Consider the following 24,652-nt stretch of genomic DNA (forward strand, 5'->3'; position numbering starts at 1 on the left):
TTAGATGGTCCGTGAAATCGGCAACTCGAATCGAGAATTTAATATCAGTATGAAAATTTTCAGTCTCAGAACATATGGCTTCCTTTTTTTCATTTAAAGTTGACAAATATTGGCAATATTAAACATAAATAATTTAGTCCTTCCGAACAAAGTTTTTGATCCATTTAAAACAAAAGAGGATAAATTTTGTATAAGATAAAACATTCTTTTATATCTTTAATAGGCGTACAAAACAATTGTAAAGACCTTTTATAAGCAGATTTCTGGCGATATTTTAATTTTGTATTTGGCCTACTGGAGTATTTATTCTGATTATGCCTTATCACGTATGCACATACATATGTATTTTTTTTGTATTATATATTAATACCATCATTTTATTTGTACTTGAATTTTAGTATTAAAGCTGTAAAGATGTACCTTTATAAAATTATTATTTGTGGACTGCTGTGTAATGAATAAGAAACAACATGTATGTAACAATGTGAGAGTATAACAGGTCGTTTAAGAAAAATATTATTAATGATAATTGTATTTGTTTTGAACAACGCGATTCGTATTTAGGCGACTTTATAAAAAAGAAAGCTCTTAAATATTTTAATTTCCTGCGCGGTAATATTTATTATAAAGCAAACACTTTTTTCATGTTTTGAAATTATGTAGTTTGTTTAGGCGGTTCTAATTTTTTATTTTATTTATTTAACTTTTTGTACATAATGTTAATTGTACATTGACGGGCTTGTTGCAAGATGGTATTTTTTTCCAACCAACCAAAAAAGTTAAAGTTTCGTTTTTGTAATTTAAATCGCAGAACATATTCAATAGAAAATATAAATTAATGAGCTTAGGATATACAATTAATAATTGTATTATACAAATTACCTTAAATCAATACGATTTCTAAATGAGAAAAAAGAATAAAGGAGAACAAGGAAAAGAGGAGAGATGAAGGATAAAGGAGATGTTTCTTTAGACGTGATTTAAATAGAGATACTGTAGTAACATTTCTGATAGTGGATGGGAGGTGATTCCACAGTCGAGCCGCATGGACACTATGTGAGTTAGATAAGAAAGAGGAATTGTGGAAGGGTATTAAGAGGGTGCTTTGAGAATTAGAACGAAGAAGTCAACCATGAAGTGATAATTGTTGAAAATTTTAATGGAGGTATATAGGAGCGTTAGGACTATGAAGTAAATTAAACAGAAGTGAGAGGGAGTGATAAGCTCTCCGCTGTCTAATTTTGAGCTATTTCAGTTGCCTACGATAATCAGAAATGTAGTCATATTTCCTTAGACCAAAAATATACCTTATGCATGTATTCTGAAGTGCTCCAAGTTTATTAAGTTCCTCAAAGCTTAAATTAGTCATGGAAACATCAGCATGATCTAGAATGGGTAGGAGTTATGCTAGTATAGAGTGCTTTTTGACAGGCGCTTCTTGGCACCGGCCATTTGATTCATAAGAAATTAAACAGTTCTCCTATATAAAAGGTAACATATTGAAATCTAATTAAGATTAATCAGACAGTCAAACGGTGTATGCAAAAAAGTAATTTTCTAATTTATGAAATTGAATTGTCAATAATAGTTTGACAAGCAGCTACAAATAAATTTGATATTGTGTACTTGTAAGATAAAAAAGTATTGGACAGAATTTCTTCAGCCATTCCATAAGTGCTACCTAATCTATGCAGTGTTCCCACCAATGCATTGATGTGTTGGTTGGAAGACGTACAGGAGCGATGAAACAATAAAGTACTCCTTGTGTTGACAGCAAGTACTCTAAAATTTATCAATTCAAGAATTTTCGGGACGTCAAAAAGAGAGTGTACGATCTTATACAGTCCAATGATATCATTAATACCTAGTTCTTATTTCAAAAAGTGTGAAAATGTTGAGCAGTGTTAGTCATAATTAACATTATGTATTGTAATGTAATGTCCAAATGTTGTCATATTGCCGTCAAATAGAGGTTTTTTATCTTGTTTTGAAATGTATTCATTTTTAAAAAATATATTCGAAGACGTTTACAAATACCCATGATATTTCCTTGTACACTTCGCGCGCTGTGTAGTTTACCATTTCTCGATATAAATTATTAACTCGAACCCTCCACTTTACTATGTGACGCAATCTCAAACTATCAATAAATAATCATATTCCCCGAGAAGATATTGACATGATCCGTCGTATCTTATTCAGCCCTTGTGATTATTCATTCCAAAACCTTTCATAGAAAACAATTTAATAATATTTGCTTATTCGTTTTTTAAATAATATTATATACAATATTAAACAATTAGAATAATGTATCCGCACTGGAGTAAGCCGTCCCGATGACACTTAAATTATGATTTCAGTTTTTTTATGAAGTTCAGCTTGTAAAAAAGAGAGATTTTTTTTTTATTAACAATTTAAAACACTTGTATTATGAAATGTACAAAAAATATAGTCCGAGAAAAAACCAAATCGCAGTAGTTCCTTCAAGAGAATGCTTCACTTTTATAATTTTTCCTACTTTGACCCCTTCGTCTCTTCAAAGTATAGTGTAGATATTTAGTTGATTTTCAATTCTAAAAAAAAAAGTTTGTAATTGTTTAGTTTTATGATTAGAATATTCTAATATACATAAATGTGTTCATGTGCTACTTATTTTCTCAAATTGAAGGATTTGGGTAGGAAGAAATTGCCTTAAGGCAATATGCCTGCACTTGTGTTTATTAAGTGTTTGAGTAAAATGCAATAAATGTAATCAAGTCTTTGTAAATATTAATTATTTTTTTTTAAAGAAGTATTTAATTAATATTTTTTGATAAAAATATCTACACGTTTGATTTAGTCTATTCTTTTCATAGGATTCATTGAATTACTTATTTCAACTAAATTATAACTTTGTAATAAAATGCTACAATAAGTAATTGAAACTCAAAAAACTAGTAAATTCAAATCGATAACACAATTACAATGAACAAACTAAAACCAGTAAACACGAATTTAATGCCAAGCAGTCTTGTCCAGCAAACATTCTCTTTGTCAATTTTTCAAAATTCTTTATTTGTTAAGATACATAAGTTTATTGTACATTATTTGAGACATAAGTCTCAACTCAATAGGACTAAAAGTCATGTGTTAAGATGGGATGGGACGTTTTGTTAGCAAAGTCTGAATTACAAGAGGTACCTTGTGTTGAGACGAGTTGAGGTCCCGGACTCTGAAACAGGAGGTTCGAGGTTCGAATCCCGCCCTGTCACAAGTTTTTTTCCGTTTTCTAACACTGTTACTTACGAATAAAATAAAATGGCTCCAACAATTGAAACACTTCGTTAAATTTAAGGACGCAAATATTTTTTCTTAAAAAAAGAAGTGTTAGCGTACAATTTATTTGTTAATGATGTTGTCAGTGCGTTTTTTACCACAACATTTTGGCTTTTTGCTGACGATAATAAAATTCTTAAAAGTAATTAAAAATGTTAGTGACTGTCTTGCTCTACAAGATGATATGAATTTTTTTCATGACTAGTGCGAAATAAATAACCTTGAATTAAATATCAATAAATGAAAAATTATTTCTTACCGTAAATCTAAAAAAAATATAACCTGCGATTATAAACTTAATGCCCAAATTCTTTCTGTTGTAACTTTAATAAGAGATCTCGGGGTAATTCTAGAGAACAAACTTAATTTTCATGAACGCATTGCATTGACTATATCATTAACAAATCTCTTTAATTCTCTGGATTTGTTAATAGAGCTACATCCGATTTTGAACACATTTGAACTGTAAAAACACTTATCTACTCATTGGTTCGTCCCATTCTTGAATACGCCTCCGTAATATAGTCACCTTCATATGTTTCTCATATAAATCGCATCAAATCAGTTCAGCACAAATGTATAAGAAAAGTTGCGTACAAACTAGGAATCACAAGAGATCACTTTAACCATACCGCCATGGAACTTTTTCTGAATTTATCAAGTCTCTCACAACGTCGATTTAATGCAGATTTAATTTGCATGTTTAAGATACTTAATAGTTGATTTGATATCCCGACTATTCTCCAACAAATACCTCTTAATGTTCTTTCACGTAGACGAAATAATGAAATTCTGTTCCTCGGTCAGCATAAGACTAATTATGGTTTCCATGCGCCTCTACCCAGAATGATTAGATTTGTAAATGAAAATCAAGATCTAATTTATTGTGATCGTAAATTGAGTTTTTTTATAAATAGGCTGAAGAAATATTCCCAATAAATTGATTGGATATTTGTAGAATTAACCTGGATTCCATAATGCCTGTCTAATGTATTAACTTGTATTTGATTTTATTCGTTGTATTCCTTCTATTAGTTACTGCATCATTATTGTTTTTCGTTCTATAATTTGTTTAAATTGGACATAGTCCGTAAATTTATTAAATAAAAAAAGCGATAGTTGAGACATTTATGTAAAATATTTCTTTTCTTTTCAGTCTCGGTAATGCGCACAGGCGCGTCCGGCTACCGGGCGCCCCTGGCTTGGTATGGGCAGCCGCCCTCGGGGCCGCGGGTCTGCGGGCCGGGCCCCCCGTCCCGCTGCCGGCCCCCCGCGGCGCTCCTCTGGCCGGCCCCCTGGCGGATCCTCCGCCCCTCGTTGCGGGGGAACAGCTGGAGCTTGACATTAACATCAGTAACCCGCTCAGCGCCTGTATGGACGTAAGAAAACATTTTTGTAATTGATAGTCTTTTTCAAAATTTTCAATTTCATTTTATTCACTTATTTTATATATATGACCTAAGCCAATTACAACTTATGTTTTTTATTTAAAAAAATATATATTTTCCTTCTTATGATTTACCCAATTTAATTTTGAGGGACATATTTAACGAGTTGTAAATAACTCACTATTAAAAAACGGGAATAAAGTTGGGGTAGAGTGGGATTCGAACCACAAACCTTGAGTCCGTGAGTCCGAGACACTATCCACAAGATCACAACTCAACCCGACTAATATGAAAAAACATCTGAATAAGAAACTGAACAAAAATACCATAAAACTATGTAGCAAAGACATACAAGGGTAATAAAATAATAATTGACAATTTACTCAAAAACCCAATTAATATATAACTTAGAGTTAAACCATGCCAATCCATATTCATCCCACAATTTGTTTATAAAAGTAGAGTTCAGGTAGAAGAGGGGATATAGGATAGGTTAAAGATTAACGTGGATAAAGAAAGAAAGAGGGAAATATTTATAAAGCGTCTTCCAATAGGGATGATACAATTTTAAATGGCTATAATGGCAACACTGCATATTATTTTTTATCATTCCATTCATTCATTTGTGTTCAGTATACATAGTATGCCATTTAATCATGGAAAGATACTATTTCAACAACGTTTTGAAATCATTAAATTGTTTTATCAAAACCAGAGTTCATATGTGAATACTAAAAGAAATTTAAGAATAATTCAAGGACGACATTATTCAGTTAATCTACCCACTATTTTTCGTATTTTAGACAAATTTAAAAATGAATTTTCTTAACATGATACAAGAGTACCAGTATGACAAAGAAATGCACGCACACAAGAGAATATTGATACAGTAGCAGCAAGTGTAAGAGATACTACAAATTTATCAATCGAACGTCTTCCTTAAGAATTAAATCTTTCTCAACAACATGGACAATTTTAAGAAAAGATTTGAGTTTACACCCTTAAAAAATTTAATTGGTTTAAGAATTAAAGCCAGCAGACCACCAACAACGTCGTTTATTTGCTGATTTTGCTTTAGAACAAATCAATGCAGATCCATTTTTTACCGTTTACTGATTTTAAGTGATGAAGCTCATTTTTGGACAAAACAATCAGAATTGCTGAATTTGGAGAAACGTGTTATTGGTGAAATAACACCAAATTTGTGTGATGGGGAATTGGGTTGACAGAATGCGGTTTGTACAGAGAAATCGTGGTGATCACATGAACGATATTATTTTTCATACTTAATGGCATAATGAAATTTTTTAAATAAAATTTTAAAAATGTGTCTCGCTGATTAACTTATGTGTTTTATTTTATTTTTAAATTGTATCACTTTTAATGAAAAACCCTTTAGTTGTATGGATTAGCTTTTTTTTCTCGTTTAGGCTTAGGATTATTTAAAAAAATAAAAGAATTTGATTTTTGTTATAGTAGAACAACGACAGATCCGCGAAAAACGTGAAATTGGCATTAATTTAAATTTAAACTTGAAAAGATTTGAAATTACTTTTGAGCATATTTTTTTTTTATATTCCAAGTTTTAAAAAAACAGTATGAAAGATCAATATACATCGATAACTGTATGAAAGACATGAAAATTTTAAAAATGGGAGCAAAAATGGGTGATATAACTGATAACTGTTCACTGTCTTCTGTATGCGGATGGTGCCGTGCTTCTTGCTAGCAGCAAAGAAGACCTGCAATTGTTGGTAACAAAAGTTTACTATGTCTGCAAGGAAAGCAATTAGCTAATGAATGTTGATAAATTAAAAGCGGTGGTTTTTGAAAGGGATGAAAATATAACTAAATGTAAAATCCGTGTGAACGGAGATTTTCTGAATCAGATATAAGAATTTGTATATCTGGGAAGTATGTTTACTAGGGATGGAAAGACTGAGAAAGATATTGAAAGGAAAGTGAGTGCCGAGATCAGGATGAACAGTGCTCTGAAATCTACTTTGGCAAACAAATGTTTATTGCAGGAGGCAAAACTGGCAGTTCAAAGTAGAGTTCTAGTGCCAACTAGTGTATGGAAGCGAAGTATGGAGTTGGAAAAATAATGTGATCCCTCAGGCAAATGTGTGGTAAAACTATGTTTGATAGGTGCACAAATGTCGAGATCCGTGAAATGTGTTAGGCTGAGACATGCATTATCTACAGAATCAAGAAAGGGGTGCTGCGTTGGTTTGGACGTGTAGAGGAAATGAACAGTGAAAAAACGGCTAAAAGGATCTACAATGCGAATGTTAATGGATGCAGAAAACAAAGAAGACCGAGAAAGACAAAGCATGACCAAGTCCATCAAATAGTTGAAGATGGACATGTCAAGATTAGGAATAATCGGCGTGCGTGCATGAGAAGATGTTTGAATGTAGAAGAAGTAAGGTCTATATACAAAGACAGAGTGATGTGGCGCTCTATCCCCTCTGCCTACCCCAACAGTGAAACAGCGTGATGGTTTGTTGTTATTGTTGTTGAAAAAAATATATATAACTAACCCAAATATGGAAGGATTTACATTTGTACTAATGGAGTTGTGTAAATTTGAAGGAAATCACAAGCGTTGATGTTTTAAAATAATGACGTGATGATTACCAAAAAAGTAATTGATACAAAAATGCTACCTGGGGGACCTTAGATACGCTCTTAGACTCAGAAAATTTAAGTGATTGCACGAAGGAAGACACATTGTCATCAAATAAATCAAGATTGACTTTGCAAGTCTTAGGCTTCTTGGGATAGAGGAGTGAAAACCACAATTACCTTTCGTTCTATTGTTTTCTGTTTAAAAAATTGGTTTGTACTGATACATCAAGTTTATTTATTTGATAATTATTATAATCTATCTATCCATCTCCTATCTATATATATAAAGGGCAATGTTCGAATGGTTGTCTTCGATGAACTCGATAACTACCGGACTTGTTTGCGTGAGGTTTTAAGATAAATGTACATCTTTGCCGCGAAAAAGTTTATAGCTTATAGAATGTTAAATTTATTGAGTACAAAAAAAGGCAGGAGCGTAAATGTTTTTGCTATCCATCACCAGGTTTGCATTCGCCAAGAATGCAGATACAAAAAAAATGGACGGTGGTTTTTTTTTTGTATATAAAAAAAGTTGGTTTTCGAATGTAAGTTTTTTTATGGATCCCAGTCAGATTATTTTATTGAATTCCTTATAATTTCTACCTGTTTATTTTTTTCTGAATTTTGGGTCATACTGAAATAATATCAACTGACATTCGATTCAATTTTGAAAATCGCATTCCTGACTCAAATGCATTCCTTAGCAGAGTTTGACATTTGCTAAAATTATTATTTATTTGAAAATAATAAATTATTTTATGTTTTGGAATTCGAACATAAACAAGTACTTCAGTACCTACTTAAATTCGATGTTTAAATATATATTACTTTTATATTTGAGATTCAATCATAAACAAGTACCTACTTGGCAATTCAAAGGTACAACATCTTTTTTACGTTTATCCGAACGGATTTTTTTAAAGATTCTTTGGTAATTTTTTGTAAGTATACTTAATTATATTTAATCTTAAGAGGAAACGCGTTCCGACTTTTCTTCATACAAACGTATTCACGTAAGGGTAGGGAGAGAGGATAGAACGCGACATTACTCTATCTTTGCATTCAGATCTCGCTTTCTCTACATTCATAGATCTTCTCATGCACACGCGCCGATTATTCCGACTTTTACCATGTCTATCTTCAAGTATTTGTTGGATTTGGTCATACCATGTCTTTAACGGTCTTCCTATATTTCCTCTATTTCTGCATCCATGAACATTCGCATTGTAAATATGTTTAGCCGTTCTTTTGTCCATTCGTTCTACATGTCCAAACCAGCGCAGAGCTGTTTTTTTTAATTCGTCGATAATGCTTGTCTCAGTCTTACATAATGTACGGATCTCAACATTTAATTATAATATGTTGTAAATGTGAAATATTGTATTTACTTCAGATCAGTAAAGAATATTTATGCGGACTTTACGGCAATAAAACCCTAAAAGAAAATAAATATATCATGTCTGAAAATTCATAAACACCAATTACAATGAAAAGACCGCCCTATTAATTATTTTTCATTCTTACTGAAACCGCCGAACTCTCCTGTTTTCATGTTTTCGGGAGCACGGAACATAATTAAGGGGAGTATGGTGGTGTTTAGTCAGCCGGTTTCAGGACGGAACATAATTATTAATTCACGAGAAATTTGGCGCAACATTAATCACAAAAGCGTAATTACCAAGTTAATATTTTTTATTGAATTTGAATTAAAATAAAGAATTCATTTAGTTTAATTATTATTTTCAATTGTAAAAATCTTGATTATTAAACTCGGTGATGTTTTATTTGACTGTTGATAATATTTTTAATACATTTTAAATGAGGAATAAAATTGCTAAGGAGCTATTTTAATACTTGATATTTTATTAAATACATAACAAAAATAAATCAAATATATTCAACATTTTATTAACTTTTATAAATAAACAACTACAACAGTGTAAATCACTCTCCAAGCACAAAAGTAAGTCTCCTTTTTTGAAGAGTTACAGTGATAACATTTACTAGACGTATGGAAGTAGATCTGAATAGAATTTTTTAAAAAACATGTACCTTTTATGAAATTATTATTATTTTTTTTTTAATATTTTTAAAAAAAGACGGATTTTCTGTTTGTTTCTTTGACATGAAAAGGAAAAATTTTTTAAAATATTATTTATTAATTATATTATTATTACGTCACCTTATACCTATATCAATTATTTTCAAACGTCGTGCAGCTACGTAAGTAAGCAATATAGAACATATTATTAATATTTAAAGCATTAACTTTGTTTTTAAACATTTTTATAAATGTTATTAAATATTTGTATAAAACCACTTACCGACTTTTCTATGTCTACCGGTTTCGAGACGTACCCGTCTCTTCGTCAGGACATCAATTAAACCAACATGCAAATCAACAAACCCACTAAACACCTTCACCATAGTTGTTGCACACAAAACGTCTCCAAACCGGTAGAAATAGAAAAGTTGGTAAGTGGTTATATACAAATATTTCACAACATTTATTAGCATAAAACATATTGGTTTACAAAGGAAATTATGAAATAATTAACTAGTTTCAACTTTTACTTTATGCTGTTGGAAGATTTACATTTACATATTTTTTAATAAGCTTACTCAGAGACCTAAAAAATAAATATTTAGCACATCATACCAGAGATAAATGACATTTTATAGAAGGGAAAACACAAGTCAAGCCATAACAGGGCTTATGACATGCCAAATATTTATTTAAAAGCAATAACACAACAAAAAGTAATAGAAAATATGAATAACCAAACAAACAAACCATCGTTCCGCTACCCCGAAGGGTTTGAAAGAGAAGGTAGAACGCAATATTTATCTTTTTTTGCATACGGACGTCGCTTCCTCGATATTTACACAACTTCTCATGCATGCACGATGATTATTCCGACTTTCTACTTGTCCATCTTTAAGGTTGAATTTGGTCATGTCATACCTTCCATTTTCTTTTTTGTTTTTTGCATCCATTGAAATTTGCATCTCAAATCCTTTTAGGAATTCTTTTGCTGCCCATTTGCCCTACACCTCCAAACCAATTGTTGTACGTCGGTCGTGATTTGGTCGATAATGGTTGTCTCAGGCTTACAAAATGCACAGATCTCATCATTTGTGCTACTTTTGTATTTTATTTTATTGACATAAACGGCAAATCTGCTTTTTACATACATTTATAATACTAACATATTTGGCTAAATATATTTAATTTTTTTTAAAACATTAATTTCCTTATACCAAAGATTTATAAAAAAAAAATATACAAGATTTATATTGAAAAAATTATACAGCATTGTAGATAGTTTTACCATTCATTTTCCTGAGAGGTCATATTTCGTAATTATTTTTATTCCCATACATAAGTCATAGAGCCGGCACCAGGACTTCATTGTTAACTGCTAAATTTGCCCCCAGCAAAAGAGATTTTTGTTTGCCAAGATTGTCGAAATTGAAAAAAAAAATTCTCAGTATTTTCATCCCTATTACACGTATTTTCCAAATACACAAATTCTTTCACCTCATTCAAATATCTCCATCTACAATGATCTCACATTTAGACATACTTTCACGCGTTTCAAAAACCATTACTTTCGATTTATCAACATTCATCAGCAAATCTCTTTTGCTTTATCATTTTTTTTTAAACAAAATCATGATAAGTGATAAATATTATGTAGTTTTTTTGTCATTTCGTGCATAGTAGTGTTTAAACATCAGTTTTTACTTAAGATACAGTGCATTAACCTGTAAGAGATATAAGTATGTTCATTGGCAACAACAACAGTATCTGCATACCCACATATCTTGGCGAGTTCATTTCATGATAGGCTCTCCTATACTTCATTTATAAAGAAAGGGCAGCTTTTTGAAAAAAAAAACATGAATTCAGTTAAATAAGAGGTAATATTATAAAAGAAATATCCTAAAATTACAAAGGTAACCTTCGGTTAACCTTGAGTAGCCTGAGGTTAGGAAATGATTGCCTGATAATCACTGTCTCTTTTCATCGTATTAAAATTAAATGCGTGTCTTGCTTAGTAATCTAATTAGGATACAATATGTGGTATGGAAAACAATTGTGGTAACATGCTTACTAACTGCTGAGATATTAACTCTTAAAAGACTGTGGTTAATAATACCTTTGCGCGCGGTGATGTAACGACGTGTTACCGCTAGTAAAATACGGAATATTCTTAAGTTCTGACATTTAAAAAAAAAAACTTGGAGACATGCGGTTTAATAATCTTTTTTCCATAATTTATGCAAATAAACGAGTAATTAAGCCCTGTTATGGTAAAATAAATAAAAAATCATAAATACGCCGCTCATATTACGCGCGTGCATCCCCTATCACTATCATATACCGGTTGAATCTGTTTATCACTGCATCCGCTACAGAACAGCGTCTCTGTTTTTTTTATTATGAGTTCTTTTTTCGTTTTCTCCCTTATACAGATGTGTTGCTAAATTAGAGGACATCGATTCTTCGCGTAGCAAGGAAAAATATTTTTTGTGTTAACATCCAGCACAGATATACCAATTTTACTATGCGTCAACTTCATTTCCGCCTTAGTGACGTCCATAACAAAAGTACATGACCTATAAAAGGACCACGTGAAGTGGTAACATAGTTCGCTGTAATAAATAGGCATCGAGCACAACATCGTTTCTTTGGTCGTCTCCAACTGGTCTAGAAATTCCCTTAACAACAACTAAAAAAATCTTAAGCAAATACTCTTTCAATCAATCGTCAGAATATACCTTTACAAAAGATATGTACTAACAAAGTATTTTAAATGTATAACAAGGAAAAATAAACCTTTAGTTTTTTCACTAAATCCATGTGTATGGAGGGCGAGATAACAAATATTCTCGAACATCATAAAAGTATGTAATTACTAACAAAGATTCCAGACAAGGCAGCGTCGCTTTCGATATGTAAGATAATATTTTCAGTCTAAAAGTAATCCATCAATAAACGTCAAGTTGAACCCCTGTGAAGTAACTTAGTGTAATACGTAATTTTACTTAGCAAATGCCAACAACTTTCAAAGAAATAACAGAGTTTTATGTAGGAAGAAGATATTTTCTTTAATATATTTTAGGTACAAAGTGATTGCAAAAACGAAAGTAATATGAGTGTTTTTTTTTCTTTTTTCCTATAAAGTTTCTGTTCCTAAACAATAATATTTTTTTAAATCAATATTTCAAGCACTTATTTTGAGATTTACCATGTAAAAATAAAAATAATCATTTGTTTTCTTCAAATTCACTAAACATATTTTATTTGCTAACCGGTTTCAAAAACTGTTCCTTCGTCAAGGCACCATATAAAAATTGACATTAAATATTATTTACTTCTTCCAAAAAAACAAGTTAGAATCTTAAATGCATTATTTGCTAACATTATGTGTTCAGTGTTTATTTAAAAAAAAAATTGAAATAAACACTGAACATTTTATTGTGGGAAATAATACATTTAACCCGTCACCAATCGCGCTATGAGCATTTTGCTCACGCCAATTTAAAATTACTATTTTTATGCAGTATTCTACCATATTTCACTGCAACCTGTGAAGATCTATTGTGACGGGTCTCCGTGAAAAGTTAACAGCCTCTAAGCCCAGGTATATAAAGAGCCTGGCTACTGTGTGGAAAGTGAGAGTTTAAATTTTTCCAAATATCCCTCTCCAAGCCCAGGTCTATAAAGAGCCTGGCTACTGTCTTAAAGGCGAGAGTGTACGTTTTGCTAAATCTTCCCCTCCAAGCCCAGATCTGAAAAGTATCGGGCTATTTTATCAGGTACCTTCCTAAGTATTCTTTCTTTATTAAACAGAATAGTGCATATTATTGTCAGTACCTGAATGTAAGCGAGTGAAATAATTGACATTAGTTTATAGAGATCATCGCGCGAGCAACTACGTAAGTATATTTTTTTTGCCTTGTTTTTTAAAAATGTTTTTATTTTATCCGTAGGAATAAATTTTACTACGCGTATCTATTCCATAATACTTATGACTTTTTAGATAAATAATTCAACTTGAAAAGAGCTTTAAATACCTTTACGAAAATTGAAGCTTTCCTTTTAAAACTCATCATTTTTCCCAATATCCACATTAAAAAAACACACATAAATTCACATCTGTAATTCAGAGGCAGATGGATGCAAATCCAAACGTCAAATGTTAAACAAAAGCCTAAAGAATCTACTTTCGCTTTATGATTTCTAATAATTTATAGCATTAATTTGTGTTTTCAGTATCTTAATACATTGGTTCTTTTATTATAAGACTTTATTTTCTTCAAAATCAATGGACATGATCATGAACTAAACAAGAAAACCAAAATGTCATTTCATCGAATTCTGGATTTGCATCCGTCTGCCTCTGATTTAAAGATATTTTGTTTAGTGACGATTTTTAAAAATTGACTGTGAAAGATTAATACATCAACGTATTTAAGTAATAAAAGTGATTTTTTGTTTGCAGTTAACGAAATAAAAAATCATTCACACATGCATTTTTCTTTTTTATTTTCATCCTTTATAATAATACATCCATCTGTGTAGATTGAAGACAAAGCATTATCATTCTTTTCAAGGATCCGTCTATTATTCTTTGGAATTGTGTATTCCTTAAACATCTGCTATATTTGTTTCTTACCGTATTCCTATTCACAACTCCAATTTCTATTCTTCCCCTCAAAGATTTACTTTCTATATACATACATTTTTATCAAACGTTTGTTAAAAGAATAAATATTATTTTCAGCGAAGTAAAACTAACATTTGGGAGTGGTGTAGAACTATCAAAGATTTAAAAAAAACCCAATTTGATGTTATATTTTTCATTTAAATATTTGAAGGATCAGCACGAATTCCTTAATTTTATAAACTTAATAGTTGAAGCACTTACTATGTGGTTATTCATTATAATAAAATTAATAAAACAACATTGTTTTTAACCACTATTTTTTTTTTCACCTACCGGTTTCAAAGCAAACAAGCTTCTTCGTCAAGGTTTTATGTAACTAATGAATTTATTCCTTTTTTATTTTTATCGTTTTCACTAAAATAATAAAGACACTGGATTAAAAGTACTTCATGTTGAAAAAAAAAAATTAAAATTACAGAACTTAGAAATCTTAGAAATAAAAAAAGCGATTCATAATAAGAAAACAATGATTAATAACCAAAAAACAATATTTTTTTAGTCCTCTCCTGTCTAACTTCAAAAATAGTGATATCAAATTACCACCCGTGTAAGGAAAAAACGAATTGATTTATTGGGTCCACGTGTAGTATTTAGTGAACATGATAAAAATAAAAAAGTAATCAATTAATTAGTTACGTAAACCTTGACGAAGAAGCTTGTTTACTTTTAAACCGGTTGGTGGAAAAAAATGAAATAATCAGTGGTTAAAAACAAAGTTGTTTTATTTATTTTATTCTTAGATTAAATTTAAACTCATATTAGTTTTATTTTTTTTATACATTTTTTTTTTCCATTTTTTTTTTTTTGCACCACAACAGGCCAGGAGGCCTAATTACAGTGGTGAATTACATCACAGAGCACCCAGGCTTGAGAAAAATCACATTTTTAATTTTTGTGTTCTCACCGGGAATCGAACCCGGAACCTTCCGTGCGTGAGTCAAGCGTCATGACCACTACACCACGGAGGCCGCCAAATGTATATCTCTTCGTTATTATTCTAAGGCATCCTTTTACTTCCCATCCACAATTACTCCTTTCTCTCTAACTTATTACGAAGAGCCGGGTATGTTTTGAAACCGTTCCACATAGAAAAGTCGGTAAGGGGTTACATACAATTATTAACCAAAAATTGATAATTGATATTCCACTAAAAATAGACACACAAAAAAGGTTTTAAAAAATATTTATATTTCCACAAGTATGTAAACATAATAAATTTGTTTTTCTAATGATTATTGTACTCGTTTCAGGTGACAGCCCTATTGTCTTTAAGTGGTGGAGCGCAGTTCCTTAGCAACAACATGATGTATGTTACCGAGAAGTTGAGGCTTGGCCCCAGAGGTGCTACAGCCCTGGTTGTCAGAATTGCGGTCACTAAGCCAGGGGTGCACAATCTTACAGGTAATTTGTAATAATATAATAAATAAAAAGAATAGTATTTCGAATGATTTTTTCAAATTTCGTAAACTTTACGCCAATGTTTTCACACTCTTTTATTAGCCTCCCTTGAAAAATACCATAATTATTATGGCTCGTATTTTCAAATCTGTTTTTTTTTAATAACAACGCATTTTGATTAACAAATCAAAACTGGGATGGAGAACATTTTAGAGAGGTAATATAGAAGTCTAGGCATTTACAGAGCTTATAATCTGTCATTGTCTGGTTTAAGTGGCCACTTTACATATTGTGTTACATTTACTTTTTTGCCCATGTTTGAACATGCATATTTTTTCAATTCATTCATCTATTGACTCTTGTGAAGTAAAAGAGCTGAAACCTTTATTTTGTGGTTGAGATTCATCCGGCTGAACCAACTCACCTATTAGGAAATACCTGAAAACAATATTTCATTTTTATATATCTTTGCATACCTGTTAGTTTAATCAACAATGTTTTGAGTAAGTCCAAATTTTTGCAGAATTGTTTTCAAGCGTTGCCTAGAAGGTGAGTTGGTTCAGCCCGATGAATTTTACCAAAACAATTTAGGTTTCAGCTCTTTTACTTCACAAAAGTCGACAGATGGAGGAGTTAAGGAAATATTTTTAACTTTTAAATATTTAACTTGGTAAAATCATAAAACTAGTGCTTCAAATATTATTCATGATCAATATTTCCCTTTCCGCATCCAGTGGTGCATTGGGCAGTGGATACCTATCAAGTATAGCGTATTTTGATGGTCTGTTTCGTTATGGTGAAGTATTCAGTCTTACGGTAATTATGAATTTAATTCATGTTTTTTTTTTTAAAGAAATATTTTCGTTCTTATTATTTATCTAAATATTAAAATTTTTGGGGCCATTTTCAACGAGTTGTAAATAACTCACTATTAGAAAATAGGAATCAAGTTAGGGTGGAGTAGGGTTCGAACCTCGGACCTCTGATCCATGAGTTCGCAACACTATCTACGGGACCACAACCCGATTGTGAATGTTTAAACATAGGCAGAATGGTAAAAAATATATAGTATTTAAATTGGCCACTTAAACCAGCCAATGACAGGTTCTGAGCCCTGTTAATGCCTAGGCTTTCATATTTCCCTCTCAAAAGTGTTAACGTCTCTGTTGCAACAAATTTAGATTTAGGGGGTATCATTTCAAAGAAATAGGAAAATCGTAAACGTCTTTGTCAAGAACCGTTATAAAATACATATCACACAAACGATGAATTAAGTATATGAGTAAATAAGTAAATGACTTCATTATAATACTAAAGATTCGTAACATCCCATCTTGAATTTGACATCATCTTCTTAAAGATACAGTGAGTATCCCATTATGTATTGAGTTGTTTCCTGAACAAAATGAATTAGCTTTGGGATTGAAACAATACGGGCTTTAGCAAATAGCGACACGTTCATTATTCCTCTCTTGTCCTAGTGAGATGATCTTCAGATTGAGTTGTTATCTCATAAAGGAAATAGGGTGGAGATTTCACGAGGCAAATAATTTATTCATTGTCTGATCGATTGCTCGGAGCAGTATTAAAATGATAAATTAACTCAGCCAGTCTGATACATTATCGTGAAATCACCGGTGTTATTGACGGTTAAGCATATTAGGTTCGATATAATAATTCATTAAACTAGTTACTCATACAAAAGCAACGTAAAAAAACAGTTAAAATCCTGAATTGAACGTATTAGAGATATTTATGTTATCGGGTGCAGTAATGTCGATTCAACGTTTTTCTAAAAACAGTCGGGCCGCTTTCATACAAAATACTGTTATAATTACCATTTGAAAATTATATTGATCACAAAAATTGCATTTTTCAATTTGCAGAAAATACCCAAAGCACTAGAAATATCTTACTGCATATATACTGATGGGAAGATTAATGCTTACATAAATCTATTTTATACACAAAGATGGATAAATACATAAGTATTATAATTTTGCAGATTCATATATTTAAAAATGTCATTAGTTAAAATATGTTTAAATACAGAATATCACCTTAACATTCAAAGTTTAAATGAGGTTTTATTCAATATTTGATATGACTGTTTTCTACGAAATGCGTATGTAAGGTTGTGTGGTCAGCTAGACATGAAGAAATTACCAAAATTCATTTAACACATAATCAATTATTTTAAAAGATTATTATAACAAATTGATAAAGGGAATCTTTATAATCAAGTACCCCTATACAAGTATAAATAATATGTTCAATACGTAATGACAAAGTATACAACGTATATCAGAGTTTCACTGGGGCTGGGTGTTTTTTTCAAAATACAAATCTTAAATTGTGTAGTCAGCCAGACTTTAAAAACTATTAAAACTGTTCAAATAAAGAAATGAAATTCCTTTTTGTTTTATTTAAAAATCCTTCGTTATTGTACAAAAAATTAGCCAATAATGTATTTTCCTTCATTATTTTACAAAAATTAGTCAATAATGTATTTTCTACAATGATTGTACGACAAATTAGTCAAAAATGTATTTTCCTTCATTATTGTACAAAAATTAGTCAATAATGTATTTCTACAATTATTATTGTACGACAAATTAGTCAAAAATGTATTTTCCTTCATTATTGTACAAAAATTAGTCAATAATGTATTTCTACAATTATTGTACGACAAATTAGTCATTAATGTCATCAACATATCCTTCATTATTGTACAAAAATTAGTCAATAATGTATTTTTTACAATTATTGTACGACATATTAGTTAAAAATGTATTTTCCTTCATAATTATACAAAAATTAGTCAATAATGTATTTTCTACAATTATTGTACGACAAATTAGTCAATAATGTATTTTCCTTCATTATTGTACAAACATTAGTCAATAATGTATTTTCTACAATTATTGTACGACAAATCAGTAAATAATGTTTTCTCCTTAATTATAGAAATAAAATGTTCTTATATCTTCATTGATAATCAACAATATTTTTAGTTTGTCCAAATTTTTGTAGACAAGGACTGGATTCAACTCCCTGGGGAGCTGTTTATATTAACATTTTACAACAGAGATGCAGAACATTTAAGAGAAGGTTATATTTAATAGAAGGGAAGGTATAGGCATCTACAGGGCTTATGACCTATCAATGGCTGGTTTAAGTGAATAATGTTGATAAATTACCTGGTCCATGAAGAAGTATAGAAATTGAAAAAATAACATTTTCAGGCGTTGCCTAGTATGTAGGTGAAATAATTCAATTAAATGAATCTCACCCGCATAAATAAAGGTTTCAGCTCTTTAACTTCACAAACACCAAAAATGAAAAAAATTGAAGGAATACAGATGTTCAAATATAGGCAGAATGGTGAATGTTATTCATTGATTATGCTTTAAAAAAGCCAAAATATTCTTTATAATATGTTTAATATCTGAGTTTATAAGAAATTTACCAAATTATAATATATACAAACAAAATAGATATAATTCGTTTAGATTCCAATCACGTTTTAAATTTTTCATTATTTTGAATATAGCTAAACCAAGTCACCACAATAAATCAATCGAACTGTTATCGTCACGTCTGAAATTCTGAAAAGTCCACAAAATAGCACCAAACTGAAGTGCCACTGCAGTCAGGAATTGTTTCAGTTTCAGAAATGCACATCGATTGACACCCGTAACCTGAAAACTGAAACTAGGTCAATATTTTAACGAAACTTTCGAAACCATTGTATAACACAGACAACGGAAATTACTTTTATAATAAAAGCGATAAATTTATCACATAGTAAATAAAAACTATAAAAAAATCTTTACCAACCATCATTATCATTCCCTTTCCGCACCTAATGGTGCATAGGGTACTGCATTGTTACACCAATCACAGCGTATCTTGATATTTTTTTCCTGAGTAACATGAAGGTAAGATGATAAGTCTTACGCTTCATGTGTCAGTCCAGGGAATATTAAATTTTTTGGTGTGAAAAAACTTTTTTAAATAGTTGTTTCATTTTAACCATGTTGGGAATCGAACCCGAGACCTCTTGCATGGTAGGAAAATGTGCTGACCATTACACGACGAGGCCGACATCTATAGCATAAATACGAACAGTTAAATTATTTTATTACTTAAAAGTGCTAACATTATTCTTAATACATTTTTTGAGTGAAGTTCATTGTAATTTATTACATAAATAAAATACGAGTGATACTTTAATCCACAAATTTGGAATATTGTAACAGTCAGTGTAGGTTGAAATAAATTATTTGGTCCCAGTTGGGTGACATTATAGAGGTAGGTTATAAAAAATTAATAAGCAAATTTTTAAGATTAAGGAAAATAATGCAGATAACCAAATAAAGTACCTACAAACGACTTACCATTCACCAGTTTCGCTCAATCGGCAAGAACATAAGAATTCTCCAAAAGAATAAGATTATTTTGTATAAATTTAATTTTGTGAACGGAATCAAAAACGTTATGTTTAAAATACCTTAATGTAAAATGGAACAAATATGACTTAAAGATCTGGATTTTATGAAATAAACAACTCGTTAGTGAAATATAAAATTTAATAAAAGAAGTAATTCTCTACAAATGTACCAAGATTAGTTAATATAAAAATTTAGAATTTTGCCTATCTAATATGAGTAAGTGGTTGACAATAAATTTATCTAAGAAATAATAATGAAAAGTAAAATAGATTTTTGATTGTTTTCTTCTCAAGATGATATGAAATAATGTTGATTTTACAAAATAAAATCCGCAGATGGAACTCGATATGCGATGTCTTCGGTTGATATATTTTTACTCGTGGTTGGCTCAGTTGATGATTTCCCAGAAGATTATTTGTCGACACTTTAATTCAGTAAATGATCGTTTGCTTCCTTGCTTTTGTAAATTTGTGTCTCATGATCTTGAAGAAAAAACTTTAAAATCTGACACCGACTTTTCCAGGTATTTACGAATAAACTTCGTAATAATTAGTGATCCATTCGAATTATGGAGTAAATATACTACATTGTAAAATCTTTATCATCGGACAAAGTAGATAAAAGGTAGAGTAAATAAAATAGAATAAGGTGGAAAAATGGAAAAAGGTAGAAAAAAGGTAAAAAAAGTAGAGAAAAGGTAGAAAAAGGTAAAAAAAAAAAGGTAGTGAAAAGGTAGAAAAGGGTAAAAAAAAGGTAGAGAAAAGGAAACCTTTATAAAATACAATCTCATTAGAATATGATATCTCTCTCTACAAGAATTTCGGTAATAAATTTAAAACATCTAGACTTACGTTACGTTGAACGTTCCCTTTCTTGAAGGACTACATTTTTTAAATGTGCGGTCGCCTCTCTTTGTGTCCTTGCGCGACAGTTGGAATGTTTATCCCGAGTTTTCAAATGGAAAATAAGTTATTTCTAATGCACGGATATCGTATGGATGAGTTACTACCGCGGCCGTCAGATGGCGCTAAATCAGGCAACTTAGAATTATAATCCAGTACCAAAATGCTTTCAAAACGGGGTACGTTGGACTTGTTTTTTACAACGTTACAATATCCAGTGATCGGTTTCATCGTTTTTGCGACATCTTTGAGACTGGTATCTTTTTTAAGGAGTTCAGTATATTTTTACAAAACAGAGGTTAAGATAGATAATTCAAAATTATATAAAAGTAAATTAAATGAACTCCTTAATAAAGATACCAGTCTCGAAGATGTCGCGAAAGTGATTAAACCGGTCACTGGATATTCCAAATTTGTTGATTAAGGTATCACTCGTCTTTTATTTATATAATAAATAAATAATGTAAAATAAACCTGCCATTAAAAAAAAAATGTGTCCCACCGAAAAGTCTTAAGACCTAGTGGGTAAAAAATTGTTATATGTATTTTAAATTGTTAAATAAACTCTGCTCTGTAGCACTGAAACTAATAACCTTATCAGTATCTGATGATGCATTTAGCACAGCATTGGTAAATCATAAGAACACAAATAAATATTTTCCAATAAAAATAATACGTATAAAAAACATTATAGCGATGACACGATGTTTCTTTTTTGAGTGATACCGTGTGTGTTGGATTTGTTCCAACGTTTCAGCTACCATTACAGGAGCCATCTTCAGGGTAAACTGAGTTGTGTTTTTACTGTACTTGAAGTTTTTTTGTTGAGCAACTTAAAAAACTTATTTTATTGTTTTCTTTACCATGTTATAGTATGTATGTGGGTATATGTGTATGTGCGTGTGAGTGAGTGTAAGGGTGCGTGTATGTGTGTATATAATTATGCATGCGTGCGCACGCATGCGCATTTGCATGCATTTGTATATGCACTTATTTATAAAAATTGTTTTATATACCTTCATTTATTTTTTTAAATAAATGTGTATTCTGAAATTAAATTATTAATATTCTTATCCTACGGCAATCGCAAGAGGTTGCCTCTTTTTTGATGAGATATTTTGTTTCGTTTTTGTTATTGAACGTATTTCTTTTTAATAACATGTTATTCCTTTATATTTTACTAAAAAAAAAAAACTCCAAGAAAATAAGGATCTGGGACGTTGAAGATGTTGTGCTATGGGAAAGATCAATAATACGTTTCTGGAGAGAGCAGATTCAGAAAAGGTGGTAAATATTTTTGGTTTATTTTTTTTATTTATTAAAAGAAAACAACAGCCATTACAACAAAAAAATAAATATTTACCAACAAACCAAAATCATAGGCCAATTAAAGTTTTCTATACATTACTTAATACGATGTCGAAAAAAGAAGTAAAAAAGCGTACATTGAAATAGCCACTCCCTATCATTCCACTTATAGAAAATAAATAAAATATTACAATTATAATGAAATAAAATTTTTTTTTTTTTTTTTTGTTTGATTGAACTTAAAAATCCTTTCGCCGGCGGATCCATACGGAGTATTACGGAGCTATCAGTCCTCCCTTCTTTCTTATTTCAAACAAAAGAAAATAATTACAATATTAAAGTGCACAAAAAAAAATATTAGGTAGGTACAGCTAGATTTAATTATAATTACTTTTTTTTTATTAGGGTTCGAGCATTTTCTTTAAATTTGTTTAAAGTAAGGATATATATATATATTTCAGAAAAATAGTGGGAGCTGCAATATCAGTTAGCAGCAGACCCCCCGAAAAACATATCAGAAACAGGCCACGAGCTATTGTTATTATTGTTATTAACAGGAAAAAGAAGAACAGGAAGAGAGAAAGCAAAAGAAAATAAAATAGGTGTCTTTTTATTGATATTGAAATGCGGACCTAAGGCATTTTAGTCAAACGCGCCTACTTGTACACCACGACGTAAACGTTTATCTATTTAATGTATGTTGATCACTTTGAGTACAAAAAAGGCTTCATATTTCTCTAGCATCTCATTATATTTCGCTTTAGCAACAAGATCTCGTAAGGAAAGATCTTAGGAAGTAAGGATTGGGTGTAATGACGTCTGTCTCGGGGTGGTTTTCACAGGACGAAACTGCAGAATCATCCCTTTCTATCATCCTTTATATCTATGAATGTCTCGAGTCCTTGAGCAGATCCGTAATTTGTTCCTTTGGCAGAGAAATCTCTAACTCATGTCCTTTATTAACTAGGGACCGTCGTAAAAGGGGAACTTTTATAGTCAATTAATTTACGTCCCATCAACTTGATAAAGGGAAGCTTCCACACAGTCACATACAAAGAAGAATAATATAAAAATCTGAATAAATACTGCAAAAAAAAGTCAACCGTTTTTATTTACAACTCCATAAAACTTTTTACAAAAATCTTTTCCTTCTTCACCAAAACGAACTGTACAGAGAAACCGCATCGATTAATAACAGCATAAAATAAAATACTTAAATTGGTTATATACTGCCAGTTACGATATGTCTAAATATTTATGTATTTTGAAAGATAAGTCCGTCTCTAAGCGGATAAAGAGTGCAGATCTGTGTGTGAAATATAACTAGAATCTTTTACGGCTGTTTTCGACTTGCTGCTCAATGGTTACTCTCAGGTAAAAAATAAGGAAAATGAAATCGAGTGGAAATTAATTCACCTCGTAGTATAGTGGTCTGCTGTAGACTACTGTGCCCGAGATCCCGGGTGTGATTCCTAGTAAGGTTAGGATGATAATATCATGTCAACTGCTAGTATAGCTACTGCCAGTCCTCTAGAAACAATATAATAAATATTGTTTCTAGAGACTTTCTAGGACTAGCACCCTAAAGTCTTCATAGAGTATATGATCAAGATACACTGCGTTTGGTGTACCGATGTAGTACACTATGCACCATCGGTTCTAAATAGGGGTATGAAAAATATGTTAACAATCACAATTATAATGTAATAATAACATGTCATTGTATACTACAAAATGTCTTATCCCTTCATGTTTTTTTTATGGAACTACTCCATTTTAAATGTGTTTTTTTATATGTTTGCTACGCATTCGTAATCTTAGAAGATGTTATCAGACAATTCATAGTGTTTAAATGGCTTAAATAGTTGCTTGGTACATGAACAGTTATGGGATAATGTATTGCAAATATCACTTTGTTCCTAAGAGTAAAAATTCATTAGAGAAGCCCTTTATTATAAGCTCTATTGCTTAGAACAAAAGCGTTCCAATTTTTTTATTAGGTAAGAACCGAACTAAGAAGTTAGGTTTTTAGTTTAACAACAAACGTGTGACGGACGGTTTCAGTGTTCACTTCCGTTTCTCGACCCGAGTACCAACGGCTCGTTGTATTGCTGTAATATGTAGCTAACTTCTTTGAAGTAATTACTATGGTAAATAATGATATGGTTGATAATGGTTTTTCTCCGTATAGGCGACTATAGCCAGTGGCGTGTTATTACTATACGCTGTTCAATATTTATTTCACTGTGTCTTGTAAATGTCCAGTATTCAACTACCGGTTTTCTAAAAAGGAAACCATATTGTTTTTCAGAATGACGGTTAAATATAATACAATACGCGCATATCCCAACAGGTGGAGAGCATTTCAGAGGGTGTAGAAGTCAACCGTTTTCTAATTTAACGAATTACCGGACACAACTTGTGAATCATGTTAACAAACCTTGATTAATAATATCTTCTCGAATAAAAGTATCAAATAGCAGTTAAATGAATTGTATTTTATTTCGGCATTTTTATGG

The 24,652-nt window shown here is 31.0% G+C and overlaps 1 protein-coding gene across 1 annotated transcript in view; it reads left to right on the forward strand.

Annotated features, from left to right (window-relative positions):
• Window positions 1–4,567: 4,567 nt before the first annotated feature.
• LOC148284036 (C3 and PZP-like alpha-2-macroglobulin domain-containing protein 8) overlaps window positions 4,568–24,652 on the forward strand; it is a 91,092-nt gene continuing 71,007 nt past the window's right edge. Inside the window, exons 1-2 of the mRNA XM_088242796.1 lie at window positions 4,568–4,694; window positions 15,322–15,472. Coding sequence (XP_088098922.1) covers window positions 4,689–4,694; window positions 15,322–15,472 — 157 coding nt within the window. The 5' untranslated portion in view covers window positions 4,568–4,688. The remainder of the gene's footprint in view (window positions 4,695–15,321; window positions 15,473–24,652) is intronic.

Source organism: Micrasema longulum, unplaced genomic scaffold (assembly GCF_059751315.1).
Source record: "Micrasema longulum isolate JH-2025_06_02 unplaced genomic scaffold, ASM5975131v1 h1tg000163l, whole genome shotgun sequence".
In the NCBI taxonomy this organism is placed as follows: Eukaryota; Metazoa; Arthropoda; class Insecta; order Trichoptera; family Brachycentridae; genus Micrasema; species Micrasema longulum.